Genomic DNA, 26297 nt, shown 5'->3' on the forward strand with positions numbered 1-26297 from the left:
GATAAGAGGTTTAGGCAGCATCACCAACTTTATGAACATGAATTTGAGCAAACTCCAGGAGATAGTGAAGGGAAGGGAAATCTGGCGTGCAGCAGTCCACGGGTCCCAAGAGTCAGACACGACTTAGCAACTGAACATCAAGCAACATATACTATGAGATACCCAACCAAAAAACAATACAAACAAAAAAACTCTGCAAGGAATGTCAAATAGAAATTTGATAAACAACAACAAAAAATGAATTAGCTAATTTCAAACAGTGATAAATGCTTCTGCCAAAGAAAGGCTTCACTGTAGATGATTCGGGGGAAAATCTGAAAGAAAAGTTTTGTACAGTAACTCTACATAAAACAATGGTCATATGAATGGCAATGACAAAATGTTTTAGTCCCTTAGGGCTGCTATCAGAAATTTATTTCTCTCAGTTCTGGATACAGAAAGTCCAAAATCAGTCTGCCAGCATGGTCAGGGTCTGGTGAGAACCACCTCCTGCTCCAGACTACCTACTTCTTCGTGCATCCTCAGATGATAGCAGGGTTAAGGGAGCTACTCTCTGGCCTCTTTTAAATGGACATTGAACTTATGACTACACTCTTATGATCTAATCAACCCCCAAAGGTTCCCCACTTCCTAATGCCATGACAATGGGCATTAGAATTTCAACATATGAATTTCGGTGGGACACAAACATTCAGACCACAACAAATAATTCAATCCAGTTGAACAGTCATCAATTTAAAACATTTTTTGAACAAGGTAAAATTCATATAACATAAAATTCACCCTTTTAAAGTGTACAATTAAGAGGAATTTACCATATTCACAAGAATGAAAACATCACCACTATCTACTTCAAGAACATTTTCATCAATCCAAAAGAAACTCATGAAGTCATTCCCCATCCCTCCTTTCCCCAGGCTCTGGCAACCATTAATCTACTACTTCTCTCTGTGGATCTGCCTATTCTAAGCATTTCATAAAACTAGAATCAAAATATGAGACTTCTTGCATCTTCCTTCTTCTAATTAGCATTATTATTTTCAAGATCCATCCACGTAAGATAATGAAGTATCAGTACCTCATTCCTATTTATGTCTGAATAATATTTCATTGTAAAGATGTAACATATTTTGCCTATCCATTCATCAGGAAGAGACATTTGTACTGTTTCCACCTTTTGGCTGTTAAGAATAATGCTATGTGATCTCTATTACATGTGGAATTTTAGAAGTTCATATTCATAGAAGCAGAGGGCAGAGTACTGTTTACCAGGAGCAGGGAAGTGGGGAAAATGAGAGATATTGATAAAAGAATACAAAGATGCAGTTTTATACAATGAGTAAAATCTAGAAATATAAAGTACAGCATGATGATTTTAGTTAATAATACTATATCATATACTGGAAATCTGTTAACAGTAAATTTCAGGTGCTCTCATCATAGGAAAAAAAATGGTACCTATGTGAGAAGGTATGTTAATTAGCTTGACTGGTAATCATTTCACTAAATATATCAAAACATCATGTTGCATACCTTAAATGTATAAAATTGTTATTAAAAAATAAATACTTTTAGGATTTCCTGAGTGGTCCAGTGGTTAAGACTGTATGCTTCCACTTCAAGGGGCATGGGTTCGATCCCTGGTTGGGGAACTAAGATTCCACATACTGTGCAGCATGAAGAAAAATACTTTTTTAAATTTTTAATAAAAATAAAAATAAAACAAATCAGTAAACACTTCTGCATGCAAAAAAGGAAAAGAAAATAATGCTATGAATTCATGTATAAGATTGTTATGTAGATATATGTTTTCAATTCTCGGCAATATACACACACACACATATATATATAGGAGTAAAACTGCTGGGTTATATCCCAGGTGGTGCTAGAGATAAAGAACCTGTCTGCCAATGCAGGAGACCTAAGAGACCCAGTTCAATCCCTGAGACGGGAGATCCCCTGGAGGAGGGTATGGCAACCCACCGCAGTATTCTTGCCTGGAGAATCTCCATGGACAGAGGAGCCTGGTGGGTTACAGCCCAGGGGGGCAGTCAGACATGACTGAAGCAACTTAGCATGGACACACATTACCTCTGTAACATTTTGAAGAACACATTGTTTTTCAAAGCAGTATCAGTTATTTTGTAAGTTAATAATTCAGTAAGGGGATACAAATTTCAAACAATTATACAGAGGAAAATTAAATGAGAAAAATAGCATTTTTTAAAAATAAGTAGGGTAACTAAAACAGTATAAAAGGAAATGAAACAGTAAGATGACAGAAACAAAGACAAAAAAATACAATCAAGTATAAATGAATTGAATTTACTAGCAAAATGGCAGATTATAAAATTTGATCTAAAATATCTAGTTCTATGCTATTTCCAAGACATATACCTAAAGCATAAAAATATAGATAGGTTTGAAGTAAAATAATGAAAATTGAAGTATAGCAAAAACCAACCAAAGAAAAAACAATAGTAACTATGTTAATATGATAAAAATAGATATAATTTAAAAGACTAAGAAACAGAGTCACTACATTTAATAAAAGAATCAAATCAAAAAGAGAAGATAAATATGGTTATGTGCATAGGTGTATATACACATAAGAAGATCTGCACACTATCTCAGGGGATTCAGAGAATTCAAAGCCCTTTCATAAGCTAAGTTAAGAACTTCTAAACAAATGAAACATCAGTCCTATAATCTCCTTATAGAATCCTAAAAACCTGACAAAAAACAACCATAAAACTTTCCATTAGGCAACAGCTATATCAAATTTAAAAAGGCTCTTATTAAACTGCATCTTTTAAGAATTTATAAAACACTCCCCATGGTAAGGTCTGACCTTAAAACCTTAAAAAGCATTGTATAACAACAACAAAACCAAATTTATTTTAATAAATAAATAATGTATGAAATAAAAATAACATTTTAAGCATAATTACACTTAATAAAAATACATCTTTCTTTTATGTTGCCAATGAAAGTAACATTATTTGAGCTGATACAACATAAAACAAGCAAGCCTTCTATAAGTTTTCCTATTTACGTATAAAATGAGTGATAAGATGAAGATAATATACTGGCATCAAAGTAAATTTTTAATTTTCAGTAGTTCATTCGTTCAGGGTGTAAGACTCAAGTTTTTCATATAAAATAAATAACTTGTTTACCAAATGCTAAAATACTGCAATTAAGAATTTTTTTCCAGCACCTTGGTCTGAGTTCCCTGAATCATACAGCAAATGGCCACTGGCTATCTATTTTACATATCCTAATGTAACAACCTAGAGGGGTGGGATAAGGAGGAAGGTGGGAGGGAGGTTGAAGAGGGAGGGGACATATGTATACCTGTGACTGATGTTGATGTTTGGCAGAAACCAACACAATTCTGTAAAGCAATTATCTGTCAGTTAAAAAAATTTTTTTAATAAAATTAAAAAAGGAATTTTATTCCACTCTACCAGCATAATCAAATATATTATATTTATAATTGACTTTAATTATCTCAAATATACACACTGATCCCCTCAAAAGTTGTCCCAGAATTTGTACAAGGACTTGGTAAAAAAATAATCTCTTACAACTACAAAATATATCTACAAGTTGATGGCAGAGAACAAAGTTGAATGATTTAACTCATATCTTGGATTTTCCACAGGAACTATAAATACCTGCTTTCACAGAAATACACTTCAATTTAAGTTGATCATGCTATACAAATGAATTTGAATGATAAAATATTAGTTACTTCGAATAAGAGTTTTCCATAGACTTGTCAAGAAAACGGTGTTCTTACCAACAGTCTGGAAAACTTCATTCATCAAAGCTTCATTAACTGCTACAGAGCTGACATTTCCACTATGAGACCAACTTTGATATATTGCTTGAAGCAGAAGTGTCTGAGCTCTTGTAGCTTGAATTGTGAGATTTGGAAGCTCAAAAATGCCTTCAGTTATAGCAATCTGAGATCTTTTGGTCCTGCATAAGAAAACAGAAAGCATAACAAACAATATATTAAGTAACGTTTATAAAAAACAACATATAAAATAAGATGCAAGACAAAAAATGTATCCAGGGACATTATTTTAATTAGAGTTCCATCAATGAGAAATGCAATTCCACTAACTTTATTTCAGAACCTGTAACAGTAATAAAAAATACAAACTAGAATAATGTCCACACACATATTCATACACATATATACTGCTCAAGCATTATACTTTAATCAAGTCAATCATCAAAAATAAATAATAATACTAATTAATACTTAAAATAGGATTTACTAGTAGATCTGCCTTATTCTCTTTTCTTAAATTTACTTTCTGCACAATTTGGAAAGGTTACTTTTCCATTTACAGTTATTACAAAGCATTGGCTACATTCCTCATGTTGCACAAAACATCCTTGAACCTATTTTACATCCCCGTCTCCCCTTGGTACCCACCACTTTGTTCTCTGTATCTGTGTGTCTGCTTCTTTTTTCTTTTTTTTTTAAATTACATTCACTAGTTTGTTGCATTTTATTTTAGATTCCACATATAAATGATATCATACAGTATTTGCCTTTGACTTATTTCAGTTGGCATAATATCTTTCAAGTTTATCCATATTGTTGCAAATGGCAACATTTCATTCTTTTCTACAGCTGAGTAGTATCCCACTGTGTGTATATACACACACATTTTCTTTATCCATTCCTCTGTAGATGGACACTTGTTTCTAAATCTTGGCAACTGCAAATAATGCTGCTTACAAACACTAGAGTACATTATCTTTTCAAATTAGTGTTTCTATTTTTTTTTAAAACATTTACCCAGGAGTTGAACTGCTGGATCATATGATAGTTCTGTTTTTAGCTTTTTGAGAAATCTTCACACTGTTTACCACAGAGGCTGCACCAATTTACGTTTATTAAACCAAATTAAATAAAATTAAAAGGAATGAAATCATACAGAACATATGTGCAGATTACACTGGAATTAAACTATAAATAAAAGTATCTGTAAAATCCTCAGATATTTAGATATTAAAAACATAAAATACACTGAGGAACAGATGAAATTGAGAAAGTCATACACAACTTTTGCAGAAGTATATAATGATTTTAGAAAAGGACATTGATATGACTGTCAGAAAAGGATAACCTAAAATATACATAATTGATACTTCTGGAGAAAAGAACAAATAGAGAAAAAAGTGCTATGGCCATTCATTTTAATAAAGTAACATGGAGGGACCAGGACTTCTCCAGAACTCCCCTTCTACAAAATTCCCTAACCTGTCCACTACAGACTAGTAAAAACAATCAGTGTATGGGGGCTACTTAACCATAAGAAGACTATAAACGGGTTTCAAGCAATGCTCCATACTGATGAGATACTGACAGTCTCATATCAATCGGTTACTTTTACATTTGCCAGGCAGGCTTTCTTTCTTTCTTTTTTTTTTTTTTTTTAAGTCTCCGCAGACACTATTTTATTTGTTTTTCAGCTGCACTGTGCAGCATATGGGATTTTGGTTTCCCGACCAGGTATTGAACCCATCTCACTTGCATTGAAAGCACAGATTCTTAACCACAAGACCACCAAAGAAGAACTCTTCCAGAAATGCTTCTAATTTCAGTCATCTTTAAAGTCAATGGGCTCCTTTTCTAGCCATTGGTATTGCAGCTAAGAACCGTCTTTCTATTAATAATAAACCTAATATCCTTCAAAGTCAAGACTGGATTTTTACTTTGCATTTCTAGGGTTGTAAAAAAACAAAAAGAGCTACAATGCTACTAAGACTTTGACTGTTTAGGTCTCACGTTAAGCCTAGCTAGTATTCAAACTTCATGGTAAAGCTGTTCTCTAGAAAAATCTATAAACATAGATTTTATTTATTTATATATATTTATTTAATATTTTAAATATTTATTAAACAACATATATTTATTAAATGCTTATGTACAGCAGTCAGGCACTACCTACTCAGGAAGTATTCCAGGTGGTGCTAGTGGTAAAGAACCCACCTACAATGCAGGAGCCATAAGAGACGCAGGTTCGATCCCTCGATTGGGAAGATCCCCTGAAGAAGAGCAAAGCAACCCACTCCAGTATTCTGGCCTGGAGAATCACACTGACAGAGGAGCCTGTCAAGCTACAGTCCATGGGGTCGCAAAGAGTAGGACATGACTGAAGCAAGTTAGTAGTAGCCATTTTAAAACATCAATGAACAAAAGAAAGAACAATAAAATAAAATCCCAGTGTACTCACTTTACTGGGGATAGGAAACATATTTTAAAAAATCAACCAATAAAAATAAACAAATGATATAAGGAAGTTAGAAGACAAATGTCCTCAGAAACAGGAAAAGAAGATCATGGAACAGGAACTACTGAAGAGGGAGCAATTTCATATAGAGTGGGTAGTTGTGGCTCAGCTGGTAAAGAATTCACCTGCAATGCAGGAGACCTGGGTTTGATCCCTGGGTTGGGAAGATCCCCTGGAGAAGGAAAAGGCTACCCACTCCAGTATTTTAGCCTGGAGAATTCCATGGACTGTATAGTCCATGGGGTTACAAAGAGTTGGACATGACTGAACGACTTTCACACACACAGTGTAGATCTTATTAAATGGAAAGGTTTACTTCCAAGCAAAACTTCAGCAGACTTGAAGGAGCTAAGTGATAGCTGTGTGGGTATTTCTGGAGAGTGATTTAGGCAGATGATTTGGGTAGAATCCTAAGGACAGAGGAGCCTGGAAGGCTACAGTCCATGGGGTCACAAAGAGTTGGACACGACTTAGTGACTACATAATGAAAACAACATAATCATCCCTGCCCAATCTATCACAGAAACTATAGTTAAAATCAATTATGTGCTCTGTCCCTCAGTCATGAGCAACTTTGTAAGCTTAACAGACACAACGTTCTCTGCTGGAAACTGAAGACACAGGCGCTATCTTTACACAAAGAATTCAGAACCTAGTTGTGAGACAATCAACCAGTAATGAGAATTTAACAAAACAAATGCTATAACAATGCTGAAAACAAGTTCCTGTGAGATACACCAAAACGGCTGAGGGAAAAGTGCAGTTGTTATATTTAAGTTGAATCCTAAAGAATAAATATGAATAATTTCAAGAGAAAAAATTATAAATTAATTAAAGAAAACAGATACCTCAATTCAAAAATGATACAAAGATATAAACAAGAAACTCACAGAATGTGAAAATAAAATGATCCATAAACATGAAAAGATTCTTGAGCCTAACTAGTAAAAAAGGGAAATTCAAATTAAGACAACTTATGACTTTCAGGCTTCCCTGGCTCAGCAGTAAAGAATCTGCCTACAATGCAGAAGACATGGGTTTGACCCTGGAGGGGTTGGGGGTGGGGGGGAGAGAACCTCTGGAGAAGGAAATGGCAATCCATTTCAGTATTCCTGCCTGGAAAATGCCATGGACAGAAGAGCTTGCTGGGCCACAGTCCATGGGTCACAAAAGACTCAGATACGACCCAGCGTCTAACCAACAACAAATGATTCTTTTAACCTATCAGACTAACAAGGCCTCCCAGCCTCTAACTCATCTTTCAGGAATCTATCTGAAAACAATTTTCACATGAGTCTGCAATAATATTTACACAATGACAATGTCAGCAGCTTATTTACAGTAGCCTCAATCTGAGAAAATCTCATCATTGAACAAATTTTGATACAATGACTTGATGCAAAACTATTCAGAGAGGGTTTCGCTGCTGGCTCAGTGGTATAAAGAATCCATCTGCCAATGGAGGAGATATGGGTTCAATCCCTGGTCAGAGTAGATCCCACATGCCTCGGAGCAACTAAGCCCACACGCCACAATTATTGAGCCTGTGCTCCAGAGCCCAGGAACTGCAACTGCTGAGCCCTAGTGCCGCAACTACTGAAGACCATGCACCTAGAGCCTATGCTCCTCAACAAGAGCAGCCATGGCAATGAGAAGTCTGCGCGCCACAACCAGAGTAGCCCCTACTCGCCACAACTAGGGAAAAGCCCACACAGCAACGGACGACCCAGCACAGCCAAGACTAATTGTTACAAAAATACTCAGATAATAAAAAGAGAGAGAGAGAGAGACAGAGAGATGAAACTACTGAAATGAAAGGAGATGCTGAAATATGGCAAAAGCATACATAGTTGCATTATAATATGGTTCCAGGTAATGGCAGGAAATGGCAGGTTACCCACACATAAAAATATGTCTGCATTTGCTTATATGCTGAAAGAAAAAATTCTCAATAGAACTATTGATAATGTTCATTCCCGGGAGATGATAAAAGAGGATGACTTTACATGATCTTTTCCCTTTTTTCCCCTATGTAAGTATCTATTCTTTTGCTTGGTTCTTTGAGAAACATGTATCATTATTTTTTCAAAAAATTCGAACTGCAATACTTCAAGAATGGACTATGGAAATCAAAAACTATATCAAAATGAATTAATTTCATTAAACATTTTTAAAATGAGAGGGTAAGACATGAGCATTACCAATGTATCAAACTATCTCCACTCCGTGACTCGACATTGAATTATCAGATAATTTCTTACTTTCTCACAGATACAAACTTCACTTTTAAGTCAGATAGAGAAAGACAAATATGATATCACTTAACACACAAAATCTCAAAAAGTGATGCATATAAACTTATTTACAAGATGGAAACAGACTCACAGACATACAAAAAAACTCTTGGTTGCCAAAGGGGAAGGGGGGATAAATTGGGAATTTGGGGTTACATACTTCTATATGTAAAATAGATAAACAACAAGGAACTATTGTATAGCACTGGGAACTATATTCAACACCTTATAATAGTCTATAATGGAAAAAAAGAATACACATAGGTACACACACAACTGAGTCACTGTGCTGTACACCTGAACCGTGTAAATTAACTACATCTCAATTTAAAACATTTTAAATAAAAAAGAGAGAGAGAGAAAAGTTCATTTTAAAAAATAACTTCCAAAAGTGAAATGGTACCATCAAAACTGGTAGAGTAAGCTACACCAAAAGTCTGGGGGTAGTGGTTTAGCCCCCAGACTTTTGGTGTAGCTTATCTGGTGTAGCTTAAGTTATGTCTGAGTCCTGCGATCCCGTGGACTCTAGCCTGTGAGGCCCTTCTGTCCATGGGGTTCTCCAGGCAAGCACTGGAGTGGGTAGCCATTTCCTTCTCCAGGGGATCTTCCTAACCCAGGAATCAAACCCGGGTCTCCTGCATTTCAGGCAAATGATTTACCAACTGAAGCAACAAAAAAGCTGGCAATGCCGTCAAAAATCAACTTTTTCAGAACTCGAGAAACTAACAAAACCTGTAACAAACAGGGGATCACATAATCAAAAAAATATTAAACAAAAAAAATTGAAAACAACTCAATTTCAGTAGGAACAGTAAGTTCTGGGCTATTTTTATTTACCTATGTTACCTCCTCTGGTCCCCAGCTCAGCAGTGATACCAAATAGTTCTTATTCCCAGTAACAGGCAACAGAGAAAGCAAAAAAAAGATCTTATACAAGAAACTGTGGTTGATTGTTCTGACCTGTCTGGTAGCTTACCTAGAGGATCAATGCAGAGAGCCTGTTTTCTCTCTCTTAATTCAGAACTCTCCCAAAACTAAAACAACTACCCAAGGGCATTTGTAGAAAACATTTACAGGCAACTGTACTGCACTAGTCCTTGATGCCTGGGATAATTGATAACAGAAGAGGCAAAAAAAGAAACTAGCCAAAATCTCAGAAAGCAAGCCAAGGAAATGATGCTTTTGGGAATAAAAACAATGAAACAAGTTCAGGCACCTTTCTGGGAATAAGGAAGGCCATACACATGCTCTGGCTTCCCTGATAGCTCAATTAGTAAAGAATCCACCCACAATGCAGGAGACCCGGTTCAATTCCTGGGTCGGGAAGATCTGCTGGAAAAGGGAATGGCTACCCACTCCAGTATTCTTGGGCTTCCCTGGTGGCTGAGCTGGTAAAGAATCTGCCTGCAATGTGGGAGACCTAGGTTCAATCCCTGGGTTGGGAAGATCCCCTGGAAAAGGGAATGTCTACCCACTCCAGTATTCTGGCTTGGAGAATTCCATGGACTGTATAGTCCAAGGGGTCACCAAGAGTCGGACACGACTGAGAGACTTGCACTACACATGCTCAGGCTGTGCATCTACAGAGGATAGACAAGAGACGGCCCTAAGCTCTCACTTCTGGCTGACTTTCAAGGTCTGCACAACAAGTCAAAGTGGCAGGGTTGAAAACTGCCTGGTTGAGCTCTGAAGGCATTCCTCACAAGAAACCACGGAGGCCACAGGGCAGTGGGACAAAATATTCAAACTGCTGAAAGAAAAAACTGCCAGTTAATAATTATATTTCTGACTTAACTATCCTTCAAAATGAAGTAGAAATCTCCCAAGGAAAATCCAGGACCAAAGGCTTCACTCCTGAATTATACCAACATGTAAAGAAAAAAGTATCTATCCTTTTCAAATTTGGGGGGAAAAAAATAGGAGAGAATCCTTCCCAATTTTTTCTATAATATCAATAATAACCTGATACCACAGCCAGACAAAGATAAGAAAACTACACTAATATCCCTTGTGACCATAAACACAAAAACCTCTAAAATACCAGTAAATGAAATTTGGAAAAATATTAAAAGCATTATACGCCATGACAACTGAAACTTATCCCAGAAATAAAAGAATGGCTCAAGAACTCAATGCAATACATACTTAGAGAAAGAAGAGGGGCGAAAACACATCTATCACAACTGACACAGGAAAAAAGTATCTGACAAAACCAAACACTTTTTCATAATATAAAACATTCAACACACTAAAGAGAAACTCCTCTACATGATATGGGACATTTATGAAAAACACACAACTAACAGCATACAGTGGTGAAAGTCCGAAAGCTTGCATGCCAAGATGAGGAAGAAGTCAAGTATTTTTCACCTGTCATTCTATCTATTCAATGTTGCAGTAAGGGTTCCAGCCACAAAACTAAGCGAGAAAAATATTTAAAGGCATTCAGATTGTAAAAATAAAAGTAAAACTATCACAGGTGACATGATCTTATACATTGAAAACCATCCACATACACACCAACTGTTGGAGCTAAAACCAAATTCAACTAAACTGCAAGGTACAAGGTAACTATAATACAGAAATCAAGTTTTCTACCCATATACACTTAAAATCCCTGGAGTACAAAATGGCAACCCACTCCAGTATTCTTGCCTGGGAAATTCCATGGATAGAGGAGCTTGGCAGGCTATATAGTCCATGGGGTCGCAAAGAGTCAGAACACAACCAAGCAACTAAACAACAATAACACATTTAAAATGAACAATCTGAAAAGGAAATTAACTCCATATATAACAGTGACAGAAAGAATAAATACTTAAGAATAAGTATTTTACCAAAGAAGTGTAAGTCTTTTACAATGAAAACTACAAAGCATTGTTGAGTAAATTAAAGAAGAAATCTAAATAAATGGAAAGACATTTCACATTTATGGACTGGAAAATTTAATACTGTACTCTCCAAATTACTCAATAGATTCCATATGATCCCTATCAAAATCCTATCTATTTTGAGTAAATGGTTAAACTAATCCTAAAATTCATATGGGTTTACAAGGAACCATGTATAACCAAAACAATCCTGAAAAAGAAAGTTGGAAGACTGACATTTCAAAACTTACTACAAGGTACACTAATCGAATATGCATATACATATAAATCAGTGCACTAGCACTGACTGTCTACAAATAAACCCATACATTTATGATCAATGGACTTCTGATAAAAGGTCAAGACCAATCAGTGGGGAATGAATAGTCTTTTTAACAAACAGTTTTAGAACAACCAAGTAACAAAGTATCAGAGAATGAATTTGGACCCCTACTTCCCACCATATACCAAAACTAACTCAAAATTGATCAAAAAGCTAAAACCATACAACTTATAGAAGTGTAATTCATCACAATCATAGATTAGAGAACAAATTCTTAAATACGATACCAAAAGCGAAAGCAATAAAAGGAAAAACAGATAAAGAGGACTTCAAATTTCAAAATTTTGTGTATCAAAGGAAAATATCCAAAACCTGAAAACACAACACACAAAATGGGGGAAAACATCTGCAAATCATATATCTAAGAAGGTCTAGTATCTGGAATGTGCAAAGAACTCCCACAACTCAAGAGCAAAAAAAGATAAACAGTCCAATTAAAAACAGACAGTCATTTCTCTAAAGAAATTACACATATGGCCAATAAGCACTTAAAAAATGTTCAACATCATTAGGGAAATGAAAATCAATACCACACAGAGGGACTTCCCAGAAGTCCAGTGGTTAAGCAGTTTCATTGCAGGGAGTGCGGGCTTGATACTTGGCCAGAGAACTAAGAGGAGAAGGCAATAGCACCCCACGCCAGTACTATTGCCTGGAAAATCCCATGGACGGAGGAACCTGGTGGGCTGAGGTCCATGGGGTCGCTAAGAGTTGGATACGACTGAGTGACTTCACTTTCACTTTTCACTTTCATGCATTGGAGAAGAAAATGGCAACCCACTCCAGTGCTCTTGCCTGGAGAATCCCAGGGACGGGGGCGCCTGGTGGGCTGCCATCTACAGGGTCACAGAGTCGGACACGACTGAAGCGACTTAGCAGCAGCAGCAGCAGCAGCAGCAGGGAACTAAGTTCCTACATGCCACACATCGAGACCAAAAAAAAAAAAAAAAACCACAGAGAGATACCACTTCACACCCACTAGGATGGACATAAAAGCAGAAGGGAAAAAAAAAAAAACACAAAATAACCAATGTAGGCAAGGATGGGGGGGAATTGGAACTCTCAGACATTGGAAGTGGATGTATACAATAGTACAACCACTGTGTATAACAACGTGACAGTTTATCAAAAATGTAAAAACAGCAATTGTATTGTCAGGTATATAGTCAACAGAATTGAAAATCTGTTCATCTTAGAGTTCATACATGCATGTTCATAGCAGCATTATTATTAGCCAAGTGGGCTTTTCTGGTGCCTCAGACATTGAAGAATCTGCCTGCAACGCAGAAGACCTGAGTTTGATCCTTGGATTAGGAAGATCCCCTGAGAAGGGCATGGCAATTCATTCCAGTATTCTTGCCTGGAGAGTCCCCATGGACAGAGGAGCCTGGCCGGCTATAGTTGATGGGGTCACAAAGAGTTGGACACAACTGAGAGACTAAGCATAGCACAAGAAGTGGAAAAGATGCAAACTTACAACTGATGAATAAACAAAATATCCCTATACAGTAGTAGTAGTATTTGGCCATAAAAAGTAATGAAGTACTGATACATGCCACAACATGGAGAGACCCTGAAAACATGGTAAGTAAAAGAAAAGCTCAGTCATTTAGTCATGTTCAACTCTTTGCAACCCCATGGACTGTAGTTCGCCAGGCTCCTGTCAATGGAATTTTTCGGGCAAGAATACTAGAGTCAGTTGCCATTTCCTTCTTCAGGGGAGCTTACCTACCCAGGGATGGAACCCGCATCTCTTTCATCTCCTATATTGGCAGACAGATTCTACCACTAGTGCCACTGACAGAAAATGCCACATATTGTATGTGGCATTCTCTATCCAGAATCAGAGTCAGGATTTCTTTGTTGAAGTTTTGAAAATGCCCTGGAGTTAGATGGTGATGATGACTGCACAACAATGTGAATATACTAAAATTCAGTGAATCAAACAGTTTAAAATAATTAAAATAGTAAATCTATGTTATGTGAATTTTACCTCAATTTAAATTAAAAAACTCCCTAAAGTATTTGTCTCCATTAGCATGTCACATAATTTAAATAAACAACTGAACATTAAGACATCTACAGTCCTGCCCATGCAACTCTCAAATATATAATAGTAATATGTGACTCTACTTGGATTTGCCGTTCACTCGACAAACCTGGTCACATTTTGCCAAAAACTGAAAGGAGTGTAATAAATAGACATGGAGACAGATATGCTCTGAAGGGTCTGGCAGTCCAGTGGTTAAGGGTCCACACTTCCATTGCAAGGGGAGCAGGCTCAATATCTGGTCAGAGAACTAAGGTTCCACATGCCATGTGATGGGGCCAAAAAGTTTTCAAAAAATTTAATAATTTTAAAATGTACCAAATAAACATTGCTTAAACCTCACAGGCAACATAATAGAGAGCAAATGAGGGAGGAGAAAAAAATAGGATCTAATTCATAAATTTATATTTATTCTTACTGGTTTCTTTAGGTTTTCTAACATTGGGACCATTATTTAAGTCGCTTTCTTTTCTGTTATTACGGGTATAACAGTTGAGTGGTGGTTCTCTCTCCACTACGTTCTCAAATTTCTGTTCAAAATTCTTGTACAAAAAAACAAAAACAACAGTTTACCAGTAATGATACTATGTAAACAGAACACACATTTGGAAACCTACAATATAAAAATGCATAATTAACTTAATAATATCTATCTTTAGCCCGATATTCTGTGGTATTTAGGAAGTCCTATGGTGTAACAAGAGCCATGGTCTTATAATTCTAGCAGTAATTATTTATAAGGCAAAGTTACAGTCAGGATTCTTTTTACAAGTGGGCCTTTACAATTTCATAAAAAATTTAGCTACTGTATATGGTACTCTAACTTGCAGGCCATCATATGTCACATAAAATGTTTCCCCAAAGGATAACACAGATTTGAATAAAAACTTAAACATATGCAAATTCAAAAAGATTAATTTACTCTACATTTTAATACTGCCCAAGGGTAGAAGGTAATGCTCTCCTTCAGGTTCAACTTAATTTAACATCAAAGGAAATAATTCACTTTGTACAAAAGCCGAAATTCAATAACAAACAAGTAAATTACAGCATACATGTAGAGAATGTTTTGTGATTTATTTTCCAGCTGTAACTGACTGCAAATAAAAGTACATTATATTTACTTCTGCTACATACTCCAATATCATCTGAACTAAATCAAACCATTTATAAATGATTTGGCAGATGGTAGAATGTAGGTACGATGTACCTGTTAGTGTAACAATATCAAAGAAGAGGGTTTTTTTCTCTTTTGTTTTTTTCAACTTTGAGATATTTCTAACAGGTTAATATAGAAAATAGGAAATATCCATGGATCCATTTCATCAAACACAATTCATCAAACCATACCATCATACTGTATTTGCTTCAACTATTTTTTTAAAGAGATCAATAGATTTTATATAACTTTAAGCTACTTTGGGAGCTCATTAAAATGTTAATGAAAATGAACAATAAAAGTATAATCTTCCTTGTGATTTATACCACTACAAATTTATTTAAACTTTGCTTAAAATAAAACAGCTCAATAAAAGTTATACTGAAATTACCTAACAACTCTGGATTTACTTCGTTTTTGAAATATCACTAAACCTACATTTTAACAGTTAAGTTGCTGAAAATAAAATAATTTATTTAACAAATGCCTATTTCACATATCCAGAAGTCCAAGTCAGAACATATGTTCATTTTACAGAATAGGTTTAAAAACTATCAATTCAAACATTACTCTCTAGGGAAAAATAAATCCTAATGTAACTAGTGGGATAAACAACTCATTAAAACCAACTTGGACAAACTCCAGGACAAATTTAAGGAAATAGAAACAAGTAGGTCTTGATTGTGCAGTAGCAAAGACTGAAAATGAATATACCTTAATTAACACTTTAAAGGATTTTGTCTGTATCATTTGCTGACAAATTACAATACAAAGCTGATAAAATTTTTGGACCAATCTGACATTTCTGTAAAGAACATTCTTCCTTCAAAATTTTAAATAAAAAACATGGAAGTGCCTTTAACTACTCCATGCAAAGGAATTAAACAATCCATTCACATTCATAGCAATACTATAAAATTTTTGCCATACGTACACTTCAGGAACAATCATCCATTCTTTTAAAATCAACACACCTCACGGCAACTGAAAGAATATCCTCAGCAACAGCTGGATCTAAAGATTTATACAGAGTCCCCAAATGCAAGGTCTGAACCTACAAACTGGTTCCAAAAATTTATTTTTGTTATTACTCATATCCTGTACAGTAAAATAAAATTAGATCACTTTTTCCAAAATAAAATGAGTACAAAACTCACTAATTCAACTGAGAAATGAAAGCAGTTTAAAAAGCTAAGAAATTTGTATTTCATTCTGCACACAATGACTCTTTAACTTACACAATATTATCAACACTCATGGAAGAGAAAAAACTTTTTTACCTAAATGGTAGGTAAAATGAAAGGTTAAAGCTCCTCTTTCCTCCTCCTTCCAACTCCACTCCCCACAATAACCACTTTTTACGAACTCAGCAAACAGATCTACAGGCCTCTGTCTCTTGATTTTATGATTCATAGACATATTTATAATTTTAATGAAGATATATATATATATAAAAGTCTACAGCCTGCTTTTTATGACTAGGCAACATATCTCAGTGATGAAACTCTTCCTACATAACTACATACTCTTCCACATTGGTCTTTTTAATGCATACTTGACATTCTGTTGTTTGAATCAACATTTACATTCATTAGCCAGTATATCACTTTCTCAATATCCCTACAATATTAACTGCTATATTTATTTAATTACAACCATTTGAGCATAGCTGCAAAATACAAATTATATTCAGTTGAGATATGAGAACATTTTATCATTTTCCAAATTTTTGAAATGATATTTGGAACTGAAATATTAGATGACAAATGGACAGAGAAAATGAGAAGTAAAAGTTGTCTATCACTAAAATTAAAAATTAATGAATGCCTTATTATAACATATAAAGTTCAAAATCTTACAATGAACTACAGGTGGTAGAAAACCAACAAAATACAAGAGAGCAAAATGTTGTTTCTTCAATAATCTCATTCTCTCTCAGACAAGTTAATTCAATATAGACAGTTCACCTACTTAAGCAAAAATGTTTACTTAGGAAAAAAGAGAAGTGTGTACATGCAATATATCTTATATATGTTATTCAAAACATTCAAATATTATTTTGAGAATTCTGATAAGAAAAAAAAATCACTAAAATTTTAGTTCAATTTCAGTAATTAAAGTCATTGGTTTTTGCTCTGGCCAAGAGCACATTTTACGTATATTATGTAAGCAAAAAGGATACAAATTTGGTCATCAGAAAAAAAGCATACAAACTAAAATCTTGATCAAAAACTCAAAAACCACTAAAATGGTTGAAGAAATTAGCAACTTCAGTTCAATAAGTATTTACTTATATTTTCCATAGTTTCAAGGTTTTGAAGATTAATGGCCTCCACAGAAAAAGAGACGGTCCTTACTGAACTTAATGTAAAAAGGGAAAAAGCTATTAAATAATCACCAAAAAAAAAAAAAAGTGTAAAAATCACTCCTATGAAAAGTACAATGCAAAGCAGGAAAAATAATCTGTTAAAAGCAGTTGAGTCAGTATCTGAGGAGTGAGTTATTATTTAGGCTACTGACTACTGAGACAATATGGTGAAAGACTTGGCTTTAAAAAAAAAAAAAGATACTGAAAAAGGCAAGAAGGTAGGAAGGGATAGAGAGGAAGATACTCAGATGAATCCAGACAGTTAAGAAGGGGCCAGACAATAGAGGATATCACTGAAAGATTTAAATGTTCTAATCTTTACAATAAAAGCTATGAGAAGCAAAGTGTTTTACGCAGGAGAAGGACATAAATAGAACTTTCTTCCAAAAACAAATTACACAAATTTGGCTTCAGATATATGTATTAGTTGGTAACTAACAGTGAGTGAAGGTCACTCAGTCATGTCCGACTTTTTGTGACCCCATGGACTATAGCCTGCTGGACTCCTCCGTCCACGGAATTCTCCAGGCAAGAATTACTGAAGTGGGTAGCCGTTTCCTTCTCTAGGGGATCTTCCCAACCCAAGGACTGAACCCAGGTCTCCTGCACTGCAGGCGGATTCTTTACCATCTGAGCCACCAGGGACTAAGAACTCCTCTCTAAATACTTAGAGACTCAAAAAAGAAAATGCAAAGACCCATATCTTACTCATATTGGGACTCAAAGTCCTACAACACAACAGTTCGCACTTGACAGGTACCAAAAAATTATTTTTAAAGCAACTGAATGGGACTTCCCTGGTGCTCCAGTGGCAAAGACTCTGCGCGCTCAATGCGGCAGGCCCAGGTTCAATCCCTGGTTGAGAAACTAGACCACACATGCTGCAACTAAGATTCATTACAGCCAAATTAGTAAAAAATTAAAAAAAAAAAAAAAAAAAAACAGCTGAAACTTAAAAAGTGCTGAGTATTAACAGATTCATCTAGGAAACTGGAAATATTTTTAAAGTTATAAATTATAATGAAGAACACAATCAAAGCCATTATCAAAAACTCATTATTACCAACTACTATTAACGGCTCCATCACCAACACTAAACTAGACCTCTAGAACATCTAGAACAAGTGGATTTCTAGATATGGCAGATTTCATCTCTCTCAATCCACCACATCATCTTTCCTAATTGTCCATTTCCATATCTATAAAAGTGGTAACAATAACTGACTTGTTTATTTTAAATGTCAGTTGTGAGATTCAAAGAAATCGCTGTATGCAGTGAGATTAAGTCAAAATGATATACAAGAGTATTATGATGCTGTTCTTAAGAGATTTTCTTCAATGACAAACTATGCATTGTATGATCTTTTGAACACAGGGACCTCCAATGATTATTTGTTCCTATATTTGAAGTTAGTGTATTAAAAGAGATTAAATCACCAAACACAAGAAAGTAATTTAGAGGCAATTACTAAAAAAAAAAAAAAAGAAAGAAAGAAATAAAGAAAAACCTTTAGACTAAATGTAGTGCTTTCTAACGAAGACATTTCTCTTTTAATAAGGACACTGTATACTAACAACTTAGAATTCTTTTCAATATACTCAAGTTTCAGTTCCAAATAAATATGAAACACAGATGTATTTAAGAGATACTGTCACTAGAGTAAGATGCTGTCATAGAATACACTGACACTGAGACAGAACAAAATGTCTCCCACTCTGTACCTAGATAAAATCGAACACTGAGAAAAGGCTTGTATTATTCTTCTCATAGAAAGAGATATAAGTCTTAAAGCAACATTCTCCAATGCTGAAAGATCAAATTTAAAGACAATAATCTAAGAAGGAATTATAAATGTTCACTTGGCTACACTTAACAATTTTACTCAGTTTAAAACATTTAACAAGAGAAAGAGATGATCATAATTACCTATACAACTTCATACCCAACTAATCATAAAATTGCCTGTTGAACACCAGATTTTCCAAAAGCAGAATCAAAAGAAACTTTCTGTTCTCATTGGACCAACACTTTCTGGTTGTTAACATATGCTGCATGCTTTTCATGCCACTGCTTAAAGGATCAAAGGGGAAAACCTAACTAGTACAAAGATAAATAATATTTACCTACAGTTGTGTTTTTCATGTCTTTTTAATTCCATCCTCATACACACTCATTTAAAAACTATAAAAGTAAGTCTTTTTCAACTGGTCATTTATTTAAACACATTATAAAATCAGAATCAAAATATGACAAAAAATTGGTAGGGCTCTTAACACATAAAAATTGGTCTTTCCAAGAAATATTTTTTTAAACAATGCATTAATATTGTAAATAAATGTATTCCACCATCTAAATATAAAAGCATTAGTAATACAATGATTGACAATATTTATAATTTCATAATTGAATCTTTTATACCTACAACGTGGCAGAGTGTTGAAAGTAACCAAACTAAATCCCAAATCAAGACAAAGATTTTACAAGTTAATAACTGTTCTAGAAGGTGAAGTGTTAGTCACTCAGTCATGTCCGACTCTTTGCGACCCCAGGGACTGTAGCCTGCACCAAGCTCCTCAGTCCATGGGATTGTCCAGGCAAGAATACTGGAGTAGGTTGCCATTTCCTTCTCCAGGGGAATCTTCCAGACCCAGGGATCGAACCCAGGTCTCCCACACTGCAGATTCTTTACCATCTGAGCCACCAGGGAAGCCCCTAGTAACAGTACTAAGAAAGATACAAATAAAACATCAGATGAAAACATGTTCAGAATCAATTATATTAACTGTTAAATTTAAGATTCTGGACTATTACCCATATAAAGCTAATTGAGACATTACTTAAAAATTTAAAACATAAATGTTATTTAAAAATCATTCAATCAAAACAAATTTACAGATGAATGAATGACCTATTTGGGAGGAAAACATCTTTAATCAAAATAAAGCCTAGATTCACTTCTATTATTTTCCAACTCCCCAAAAGAAATATAAATAAAAATAAACTTGTATGGCTTTATAGTATCACTATTCTTTCTGATATGAGCAAACTGTTACTTCAAATGCAATTTAGGCAAAAATTTCAACTTGAATATAAGGCTGTAAATACATTTCTCTAAGTCAAATATGCAGAACAACAGTAAAACAATTTTTTTTAATTTAAGTTAATCTTTTTTCAGAGTTAAACTACTATGCTTGTTGTCACAAAATACATTAGAGTCCTATGATATCTCACATTAAAATCACATTTCTCTCTTCCTATTTTTATTACTCTTTGTAAACTATCTTTTTAAAACATAAACCTAAGCCAAAAATGCTTAATGAAATCAAATGGAGATACATGAAAGTGTGTATATAAAATCTAGCTACAAAATCCTTTATTATGTAACTGAAGATGCTATTTGCCTCAGTCTCTGGCAGCCTTTGAGCTAGAGAAACCCCAGAAGCCCTAGTGAAGAGAACCAGTAACCTGATAGGTTTGAGTGAAGGATGGAACAGCAAAGCAAGAAACAATGGGCTGCATGCTAACAGGTTGCCAGCCAGTCATCCCCTACAAGAAGGGAATCTAAATAGGCCATTACCTTTACTGTGAGCTAACTGCCTGCATCAAAAACTGAAAAACTCCAAGGGGAAGAAAAAGGGACTGAACAGAAGAGAGATTTTTGGGGGGTGACAGAAAGGTTCCATAACTTGAATTTGATGGCGGCTACATGACTATAGATATTTGTAGAAAATCACTAAACTGTTGTCATATAAAATTGTTAAACTTTGTTGCATTTAAATTATAGTCTAATTTTTAAATGAAGTAATCTTGAGAAAGAAAAATGGAACTGGAGGAATCAACCTGACTGACTTCAGACTATACTACAAAGCCACAGTCATCAAGACGGTATGGTACTGGCACAAAGACAGAAATATAGATCAATGGAACAGAATAGAAAGCCCAGAGATAAATCCACAAACCTATGGGCACCTTATCTTTGACAAAGGAGGCAAGGATATACAATGGAAAAAAGACAACCTCTTTAACAAGTGGTGCTGGGAAAACTGGTCAACCACTTGTAAACGAATGAAACTAGAACACTTTCTAACACCATACACAAAAATAAACTCAAAATGGATTAAAGATCTAAATGTAAGAACAGAACTATAAAACTCCTAGAGTAGAACATGGGCGAAACACTCTCCGACATAAATCACAGCAACATCCTCTATGACCCACCTCCCAGAATATTGGAAATAAAAGCAAAAATAAACAAATGGGACCTAATGAAACTTAAAAGCTTTTGCACAACAAAGGAAACTATAAGCAAGGTGAAAAGACAGCCCTCAGGATGGGAGAAAATAATAGCAAACAAAGCAACAGACAAAGGATTAATCTCAAAAATATACAAGCAACTCCTGCAGCTCAATTCCAGAAAAATAAATGACCCAATCAAAAAATGGGCCAAAGAATTAAACAGACATTTCTCCAAAGAAGACATACAGATGGCTAACAAACACATGAAAAGATGCTCAACATCACTCATTATCAGAGAAATGCAAATCAAAACCACAATGAGGTACCATTACATGCCAGTCAGGATGGCTGCTATCCAAAAGTCTACAAGCAATAAATGCTGGAGAGGGTGTGGAGAAAAGGGAACCCTCTTACACTGTTGGTGGGAATGCAAACTCGTACAGCTGCTATGGAGAACAGTGTGGAGATTTCTTAAAAAACTGGAAATAGAACTGCCATATGACCCAGCAATCCCACTCCTGGGCATACACACTGAGGAAACCAGATCTGAAAGAGACGCATGCACCCCAATGTTCATCGCAGCACTGTTTATAATAGCCAGGACATGGAAGCAACCTAGATGCCCATCAGCAGACGAATGGATAAGGAAGCTGTGGTACATATACACCATGGAATATTACTCAGCCATTAAAAAGAATTCATTTGAATCAGTTCTAATGAGATGGATGAAACTGGAGCCCATTATACAGAGTGAAGTAAGCCAGAAAGATAAAGAACATTACAGCATACTAACACATATATATGGAATTTAGAAAGATGGTAATGATAACCCTATATGCAAAACAGAAAAAGAGACACAGATGTACAGAACAGACTTTTGGACTCTGTGGGAGAAAGCGAGGGTGGGATGTTTTGAGAGAACAGCACTGAAACATGTATATTATCTAGGGTGAAACAGATCACCAACCCAGGTTGGATGCATGAGACAAGTGCTCGGGCCTGGTGCACTGGGAAGACCCAGAGGAATCGGGTGGAGAGGGAGGTGGGAGGGGGGATCGGGATGGGGAATACATGTAACTCCATGGCTGATTCATGTCAATGTATGACAAAACCCACTTCAATACTGTAAAGTAATTAGCCTCCAACTAATAAAAACAAATGAAAAAATAAAAAGAAAAGAAAAAAGAAAATGTTACTGAAAATACTGGTATAATTCATACTATAAACCATTAAAGAGAAGTTTATCAATCACATTCTACATAGCTCTCAATTACTATGAAAGCTTGCTATGGTTACACAGTATTTTTTGGTGTAACCAACCGCTAAGTATTTTGTAACGTTTTAAGTCACAGGAAGTTTATGAGAATAAAACAAGAATACTTTGAGAAATAAATTAAGTATTAAAAATTAAGCATTCACTATCAAACACTATTCTTCCCAAAATCAGTTAAAAGAAAGAACATCATGAAACTTAAAAAAAAAAAAAGACTAACATCTAAAGAGAGAAACACCAAGAGTACTCATATCTGAATGCTTGCATTTATCAGAGTGAATAAAAATTGAAGATATTAAAGAAAGATACATTTAACTTATATTTCTCTTTAGATGCTAGACTCTAAAAGAATTTTGCTTTAGAATATCACAGCTTCACTTATTAAAAAAATTAAAGATGAACAAAAAATGAAACTGAGTTTAGGTAGTTTGCCTGTTTTCTCTTCCTTAAACATTAATAAGACTGAACACACCTGTTTTTTATTCCATCCTCTTCAAAAGACAACTGATTTTAAAATATTTATAAAATTAATTTAATTCTAGTTTGGCTCATTTTAATTACCATTTATTAAAAGTCAACTATATGCTCTTGGGGTATAAATGCAGATGTGAAAAGCAAAACCAGTCAAGATGCAAAAATGATATACAATGACAAAACCAGGCATTTCCAAAGTGAGTTAACTTACCGGTATCTAATTTAAAAAAAAAAAAAAAAGGGAGGCCCAAGAATACTAGAGCGGGTAGCCTATGCCTTCTCCAGCGGATCTTTCTGACCCAGGAAATCAAATCAGGGTCTCTTTACCAACTGAGCTATCAGAGAAGCCCCAGTTAAAAATTTAAAAAAAACAAAGAAAATGACCCACTACCAGCTATTCATCTCCCTGAGACAGACAAGTCTTATACAGATTAAATTCTATATTTGTGAGTTTTAACACTAATAATCACAGAGCAAGAAGGAGTCCAAACACCATCCCCACCTTTATAATTTTCCAAAAATTATGGCAAATGTTTATGGCTATTTAAGGTCAAAGAAGAGGCTAATGACACAAAGGACACTCTTAGAACATCACAGTTAACAGCAGCAATTTTAACAAGGTTGTGAAACTCCTCATCCAACTCTGGAATTGAGTATCACTAGTAAGGATAGTTATTTGTAAGTCTGACTGCATCTTTTTTTTTAATTTTCCATTTTCTTTTATACCTAGGTCTTTAAGAAACAAGGAAGATGGCGTTCAAGTCTAAACACTGGAGCAACCTAAATCACATTAATATAACAATCATCCTCTCCTAAAGCAAACTAAATGACTACATTTTACTCAAGTAAAGAAAGCCACACAGAGATGTAGAACAAGAGATAAGTTAGTTGCTAACACATGCTGTGTGTCAAGGATGATCTTCAAAAACATTATGGTAAGTAAAAGAAGCCAGAAATAGGATACCACATTTTGCATGATTCTATTTACATACCCGTAAAGATAAATATATGGAGAAAGAAAGTAGATTAGTGATTGCCTAGGGTTGGAGATCAGGATTAAATGTAAATGGATATAAGGAATCTTACTGGAGGGATGAAAATGTTCTAAAACTGACTTAAGTTAACAGTTGCACCATTCAGTAAAATTACTAGAAATCACTGAACTGTACACTGAAAAAGGGTGAATTTTATGCTATATGAAGTATACCTCAGTAAAGTTTTACTTTATTTAATTTATAAATTAAATACAAGTTTGCAAACTTATTTCCGTAAAAGGAGGTTTAAGGACACAATCTTAACACCAACTTGCAATACACTCATCACTGGTAGAAGGACTGCTAATTTGGGGCCTTGATTCAAATAGACCTAAAATTGAATTCTAGCTTCACTATTTATATGTATAAGCATTAAGAAGCTAAGGCAAAGATATGTATAAAACGTGTATAGTAGTATCTGTCTCAGAAGGTTACATGAAGATTAAAGAGAGAGTGCATATAAGACTCAGCACTGCTCCTAGCACACATATGCTATTGTTAAGTCTGTGTTATTAAAGTTCTCTCACAAATTTCTCAAAGACACATAAGTTGAAAAATAACTCCATACGTGAGTTTTTCAAATACAACTTAGATACAAATTAGAAATACAAGTACTTCCCAATGAATATAGAAAGTAACTGTTAGCATGAGCTGTGATGATAAAGTAATGATATTCTGAAAGTCCTGCCCAAAAAATTAACCTCAGTAATTTGTAATCAAAGAATGTATCTTCACATGAACATATTCATTTTAATACTTTATAATAAAAAAATCTTTTAATCAGAAAGACTTTACAGATTGCTGACTTACAGATTTACATTAAACATTATAATGTAGAAAAGTGGAAATAAGACTATAAAGCAAGAATGTAATTAAGTATCTGTACTTATAAATAGGTATTAAAGGTCTTAACATAAATTAACCTCCATAAATAAGAGATTGCATACATGATAAAATAACTGCTGAGAAATCAAATTTTTAGAAAAGCTAAAATTAAGTCTATAATTATCAAACATACTCTACAAATCGTTCAATAATAACTGAAGAATGTTTTCAAAAGCTGGAAAATGGAAAAATAGGTTCAATTTATTAATTCAATTAGTCTTCATTTATCTGTAGGAACCTGTATTTCAGTTCCAATCACCATTTGCTTTACTACTAATTAGATGGTTTTCATTTCAAACATAAATCATATATAAAATTAAATAGAAAAATACTGAATAATTTTAAAATATTATGCATCTCCTTCCAAGGCCCAAAACAGCAAAAAGGACACTTTTATTACTAGATTTTAGTTATATAAAATATATATATAAAAGACACTATAAACTGCCTCTTAAAGCAGTTTTTCTCTCCTTAAGATTCCTTTAACATACTGTGTATTCTCTGCTGCTGTATTAGATAAGTATCCTGCCTATTTTATTAGTGTATCTCTAGCCAGGGCCCTGCAGTGCATATGGCACACAGTGGGCATTCATCACTTTATCTGTGGGATAGATCTGAATGAATAAAAGAAAAAACAATCTTTGCAAAAAGGCAGGTAAACATAGTGAAAAACCTCATTGGTGTTTTTAAAAACTTGTAACAGACTGGGGAATACTGTTCAAAAACTGAGGAAAACATGCATCCTGTCTAATCTGGTCAGCCTTCCCTGCTTTAATCAACTCAATAAAGACAAAAAAGAAAAAATAAGCATTTTTTAAAAGTTAGTAGAAGACAAAAACAGTATGAGCAAGACAAAAAAGATTCTAAGAAATATGCAAAGAAATGCTTGATTTATAATAAAAAGATGACTGCATTAACAAAACAGGGCAAGTCACACAACACAGATTCCCATAAGATGGAAGATTAAGTTACATCATGCACAGAGCATCC

The 26297-nt window shown here is 34.7% G+C and overlaps 1 protein-coding gene across 13 annotated transcripts in view; it reads right to left on the reverse strand.

The window, feature by feature from the left end:
* VPS13B (vacuolar protein sorting 13 homolog B) overlaps nt 1–26297 on the reverse strand; it is a 775932-nt gene that overhangs the window by 626008 nt on the left and 123627 nt on the right. For all 13 annotated transcript variants that reach the window (XR_006336417.1, XM_043880234.1, XM_043880239.1 and 10 more), the window contains one exon: nt 3806–3987. Coding sequence is in view for 12 of the 13 variants with exons in the window: in XM_043880234.1 (XP_043736169.1) it covers nt 3806–3987 (182 nt within the window). In the remaining variant the exon portion in view is untranslated. The remainder of the gene's footprint in view (nt 1–3805; nt 3988–26297) is intronic.

This window comes from Cervus elaphus, chromosome 21, assembly GCF_910594005.1.
Source record: "Cervus elaphus chromosome 21, mCerEla1.1, whole genome shotgun sequence".
NCBI classification, from domain to species: domain Eukaryota; kingdom Metazoa; phylum Chordata; class Mammalia; order Artiodactyla; family Cervidae; genus Cervus; species Cervus elaphus.